Source organism: Tribolium madens, unplaced genomic scaffold, assembly GCF_015345945.1.
Source record: "Tribolium madens isolate multiple individuals breed KSU strain unplaced genomic scaffold, Tmad_KSU_1.1 Scaffold_96;HRSCAF=242;Tcas5.2_LG5, whole genome shotgun sequence".
Classification (NCBI taxonomy): domain Eukaryota; kingdom Metazoa; phylum Arthropoda; class Insecta; order Coleoptera; family Tenebrionidae; genus Tribolium; species Tribolium madens.
The window spans coordinates 989,130-995,134 of NW_025401068.1; the positions used below are offsets into that span (position 1 = coordinate 989,130).

A 6,005-nucleotide genomic window follows, 5' to 3' on the forward strand; every position below is an offset into this window, starting at 1 on the left:
GGCGATTGAACAGTGCAGACGTGTTGCGGAGCGGTCAAAGGTCAAATTTTTCTCAGTTTGATTGATGCAGCCGAGCAGTGCAGACGTGTTTTTACGAGCGGTCGAAACGAAACATAACCCAACTTTTTTTCGAAACTTCAAGATTGTGTGGAATATCTTTCGTGTTTTTCCCTTCGGGAAGATTCGGGAGTGTTCGGGATAATTCGGGAGTGTCCGGGAATTATCGGGAGCGATATTGATATTTTCGAGAATTATAGGGTATTATCGAGAATTATAAGTTATTTTCAGGGAATTCTAGTGAATTCTAGGAAATTATAAGGAATTATAGGGACGTAATTTTGGGGAATTATAGGGAATTACAGATAGTGAATTATAGTGAATTACAGTGTTTTTACGAAATTTCGGGGTGGGAAGTGTTGTAAACCGTGGTTTTTAGGTCTGTATTCCCCAGACTGTTACCAACCGAGCCGTCCCAACTTGTTGGAGGCGGTAGGGAAGGAAGAGCAGCTTCTTTAAACCTGTTACGTAAGGCACATTTTTCCTGGAGGGGTGTTTTTTTTTTGTAGGTCACAGAGACAACGGTGACAAATGACGGAGGACCAAGTGGTGATGGAAGTCGACAACGGAAGGAAGAAACCAATCAGGCAAAGCGAGGACAAAAGCGTGGAGACGCCTCCAGCCCCAAAGAAAGTGGTAGCGGGAAAAGCAGGTGGGTCTGCATTGGTGCAGGTAGGTGGCAAAGAAGCGACGCCGAAGCAAACACCCAAGCTGGCGCCAGTACGACAGGGAAGTGGCAGTGTGATAAAAGGGTCGCATGTCAAGATTGTGTCGGCCCTAAAGAAAATAGCGGAGCTGACCAGAAGGGAGCAAGGTGGGAAATTGACCTTCCGCAGGAAGGATCAAAAATTGGTAAGGGATGCAATAGAAGAGATCCAGGTAAGTGTGGGCAACTTGTTGGTCGAGGTAATCCCCTCGGGCGAGAAAGCGAACTCGCTGCTGCAGGCGGAGATAACGAGGCAGCGAAGTGTAGCAACTCAGAAGGTGTCACAAGAAAAAGAGGAGGGGCAAAAGAGCTATTCGGCTACCGTGGCTGGACCACAGATACCACGCGGCCAAACGAAGAGTACACAGCCGAAGGGGCTTTCAGCCGGAAAGCCGCAGCCCCAGTTGGTGGCTGCAAAGGAAGTGCTGGCGCACGGGGGCCCCGCCAAAGAACAGAGGCAACCCCCGAAAACGAATGGACAGACTGGATGGACCAAGGTGTCCTACGCGACGAAGTTGAAAGAGAAAACGCCACAAGCTTACGAGGTGGTTGTGAAGATCGATGGGAAGACGCCACAGGAGACGAAGAGGGAGCTGTCGCGAATGAATCCCAAGGATATTGGCAAACCGATCAGCCGGATTGTAGAGAAGAAGGACGGATCGCTGGTGCTTGTCAGTTCGAGTGCAAAACAAAAGCACCTCCTCCAAGCAGCACTCGAGAAGAAGGAGATGACAGTTCCGGAGACCGCACTGATGCGGCCAACAGTAACGTTGACAGGCATAGACAAGGAGTGGACCGCAGAAGAAATCGTAGAGGATGTCTACATGAAGAACGAGTGGACAGCGAATACGTTGGCAAAGTTCAAGGAGGACTTCAAGTTCTTGGCGAAGAGGCAGTGCGTCAGCGGCAAGCGACAGAATGTGGTGTTCAAAGTGGAGCCCAAGCTTCAGAGGGCGATCCTGGCGAAAGGGAGACTCAATGTGGGGTTCACGATGTGCAGAGTGGAAGAAGAGGTAAGATTGACCAGATGTTACAGGTGCAGCGGCTATGGTCACAAGGCGAGGGACTGCCGAGAAAAGGAGACACGGTGCTTCAGATGCGGGGGACCACATCTTCAGAAAGACTGCCAGGAGGAACAGAAGAAGTGCCCCAACTGCGCCGCAGCGAAATTGAAGAGCACGGGGCACACGGCGAGAGACAAGAACTGCCCCATTTTCCGCAGAAGGTGAGTCGCATATTGAGGGCGTGAGTCAAATTTATGTTTTACAGGCCAACGTGGTAAGAGGAAGAGAAGCGACAGACGTGTTGCATCATATTGCAGACGACGAAAAAGCAGATATAGTGCTCATCCAAGAACCGTATAGACACATGCCGGTTTGGGAAGGTTGGACACGTTACGGCGGAAACCAGGGAGATAAAACAGCAACGATGGTCAGATCGCAACTCCGATCCATACAGCTAGCACAATTTTCGACTGAAACAACGAGGACGGTTATCATCAAGAACATGGAAGGAGTAGAGATAGCATTTACAAATGCATATGTCTCTCCGAGAAATCGACTTGATGACACTTTGTCAAAAATCGAGGATTTTTTGCGAAGCTGCAGAACAAAAGTGATCGTAGCAGGAGACTTCAACGCAAAACACGAAGCGTGGGGTGGCGATATCACTGACGGAAGAGGCAGCCAATTGATGGATCTCGTGGGGGCAACAAATCTTGTCGTTAAGAACGACAAAGATGTAAGTCCAACGTTCGAGACTGTCAATGGCAGAAGCTGGATTGACATAACCTTCAGCAGGAACATCACGATGGAGAGCTGGGCCGTCCGAGAAGATGAGCTACTAAACGAGCATAAGCTTATCTGTTTTAGAATTTTGGGAGATGAAAGGGAACCGGGCTGGACGACGCAGGAAGAGCAACTAATTGTTTCTCGGGCAAACTGGGAGACTTTTATACAGACAATAAAAGACCAACTTACAGGCCTCGCAACAACAGGAAGGCTGGCCGAAGATATGGCAGCAGATTTCCAGGAGGCAGCAATGCATGCTTGCAAAGCCGCCATTCCACAGGGAAAGCGCACACTTCACAGACCACGTAACATCTGGTGGAATGCCGAACTGGAACGGATGAGAACAGAAACCCGCAGAAAGCGGATCAAACTACAGGCGGAAAGACATCCTGACCACAGGGAAGTGCTTCGGAGGCAGTACAACGCAAGGAGACTGGAGTACCGAAAGGCGATCAAAGAAGCAAAGCTCGCTTCGTTGCAAAAATCGCTTTCTGAAGGCAGAACGGACGACCCTAGGGGGCTCGCTTTCCGTATTCTTGCTCTTCGGAAACGAGGATCTGCGGCGTTGTGGGCAACGACTCAGGACGGTGCAGGAACTTGGGCCAGAAACCGGGATGAAACAGCAGCAAACCTCATTCGAAAGTACTTCCTAGATGATGATGAATCAACTGATTCGGAGGACAATAAGGCTACTAGGCGCAGAACAATTTTGTGGAATAGGCAGCAGGCAAGGCCAATCTCATTGCAGGAGCTAGAGGATGTCATTAAGGGAGCTGGATTACATTATTTGGTCGAGGTCGTCGGGAAAGAAGTGCTCGCCGTGTTTAATCGCTGTCTCCAGGAGGGGCGGTTTCCGCGAGTTTGGAAGGAGGCGAAGGTGGCTTAGCTGCCCAAACCAAGTGGTACGGGACATAGGCCGGTGTGCCTACTCCCAACAATAGGAAAGGTGTACTACAAAGTTCTGGCAACCAGACTGTGGTACCACCTCGAAAGGAGCAACCAGCTTTCCAATAGGCAATTCGGTTTCAGGAAAGGCAGGGGAGCGGTCGAAGCTATAGACAGAATGGTCCAGATGATGAGAAGAGCTAGGTCTGAGGAAAAGCATGCACTTTTGGTGGCACTTGACATCAAGAATGCGTTCAACTCAGCCTGGTACCCAAAGCTGAGGCAGCTACTGGCGGAGAGTAATTGCCCAGGTAACCTGGGGAGGACAATTGCAGACTTTCTAGAGAACCGGAGTGTCACGTCGGAGGAAATCAAAATTAGAACATCGCGCGGGTGTCCACAGGGGTCGTGCCTAGGTCCCATCCTATGGCTTCTGATTATGGAAGAGTGGTTTGAAGAAATTGATAAGGTTGTAGCAGGTGTCGGAGTAAAGATCGAGGTGTAAGCGTTCGCCGACGACCAGTTGATCTTGATCACGGGTCCGTCTGTTAAGAAGCAGCATGGAACGTATGGACAGCGTGCCAAAAGTGGGCAACGGCTCACAAGTTGGACTACGCACCCGAAAAAACTGCAGCAGTTTTCGCGGCAGCAAGGGGAGGAAGGGATGGAATGGTTTTCCGGGAACCAAGAGTCCGGATGGGGGAGACAATTGTCATACCCAAAGGCTCGATGAAGTACTTGGGAATCATTATCAATCGGGGACTTCTCTGGGTGGAACACACGAAATACGTGGCCGGAAAGGTGGCAGCTGCTTCACACAAAGTAAGAGGGGTAGCAGGAAGAACGTGGGGGACGGACCCAAAAACGCTGAGGGAGATCTACAATAGAGCAATTAAACCGGCACTATTATACGGAGCCGAGATTTGAGGAGAGAGATGGGGAAACTCTCGAGTCCAAAAACATCTACGGGCAGCACAGCGCTCTTTTCTGTTGGGAATAACCAGGACGTATAGAACAGCGTCCAAAGTCGCTCTGGAAGTGTTGGCGGGGTGTATCCCACCGCACCTCGAGGCGAAGAGACGATACGATCGATAGGAGAAAACCAAAAGAGAGGGCTTTGAGGGAAAACCTGTGTTTGCAGAAGGGCCGCATCCAGCAGACCAAAGGCTCACATGGCAGGAATTAGTGGACTCTACGACAGAGGGAACGTGGATCTTTACAGACGCTTCTCGAGGCAACAACGGAGTGGGCGTGGGGATCGTCAAGATCAAGGATGGTAATGTATTCAATACTGAAGGTTTAGTGTTACAGGAGGACTACCCAACACACATGACAGAGCTGTGGGCGTTGAGGGTCGCGGCAAGAGAACAGCCAGGAGCGAACGGCGAAACAATCCACTTTGCCACTGATTCCAGAGTGGCGTTGGACATGCTTTGCGGAAGGAAAGGAGGTACAGCTCACAATATCTGGAAGCAAATGCAGAGGATCCAAGACGAGGGTGCCACAGTAAAACTGTGGTGGGCATCGGAGACTTTTACGGGTAACAGGAAGGCGGACCAAATTGCAAGGCAGGCCAGAGAAGAGCCGGACAGGTTCCCTCGAGAGCAGGCTCCCCTGACTGGGAGGGATGCACAGAAGGCGACCATGGATAGATGGCAGCAAGAATGGGATCGCAATGACAAGGGCAGGGCCACACACAGAATAATCAGTGTTGTTAGTGGCAGATTACGAGGATGGAGCCACCGCGCAGTGTGCCTTCTGACAGGCCACGGACCGTTCAGAGGGTACTTTAACAGGTTCCATTTGCGCGAGGGAAACGGTGAGTGTCTTTGCGAGATCGGAGTGCAGGACACGGCGGAACACGCACTCACGGAGTGCACGGACGACGAGCGAGAGACAACTTTAGGAGAGCGCAGGAACGAGTCGGAGGGACGTACCCACTCAGAGTAAACGAAGATACCAAGGACGAGGAAATCGCAAACTTCAACCGGATGGCGGCAGAGATGAGGATGGAGGAAGAAGAAGAAGCAGCGGGAACCTAGGTTAAATTAGGTTAATTTAGGCTAAGCTGATTAGGATAGGATAGTTAGAATAGGACTAGATTAGGGTGTGAAAGAGTCGCGATGAAAATGTCGGGAGTGAAAGGAGGAGTGAATGTCTTTCCTCGCTCATTTTAAGGCAACGTGGAGGCTGGTGGGTTCTTTTGGCAGAGGCTTTCGATAGAATAGTCGGGGAGGACGTTTGGCGACGGCCTAAAGTCTACGAACGGGCAGGCTGGGGGGCTTCACCCCCCAAATCAAATCATGTTCCTACCCACTAAAAGCACCGCCGGCAGGCATTTCACGGCTTTGTCCCCTAAGCGGGGGCTTATCCAACAGCCTTTGTATTTGGCTTCGGCCTTTCAACTTTTTTATTTTTTTATTTTTGTTTATTTATCAACACCTTCCTTCCACTTTAAGGCATAATGAGTGGACAGGAAGATACTGAAGTGGACATCACGGACTGTCCGATACCCAGCAATTCTGCTGAATTTAACGCAGCAGTGCAAGGCATTTTAGAACTGACAA

The 6,005-nt window shown here is 50.5% G+C and overlaps 1 protein-coding gene across 1 annotated transcript; it reads left to right on the top strand.

Moving 5' to 3' along the window:
- The first annotated feature begins 3,998 nt into the window (after positions 1–3,998).
- Positions 3,999–5,388, top strand: LOC123013873. The gene is made up of 2 exons (XM_044412724.1): positions 3,999–4,260; positions 4,580–5,388. The coding sequence occupies exons 1-2, from the start codon at positions 3,999–4,001 to the stop codon at positions 5,386–5,388; spliced, it is 1,071 nt and encodes a 356-aa protein (XP_044268659.1).
- The last annotated feature ends 617 nt before the right edge of the window (positions 5,389–6,005 follow it).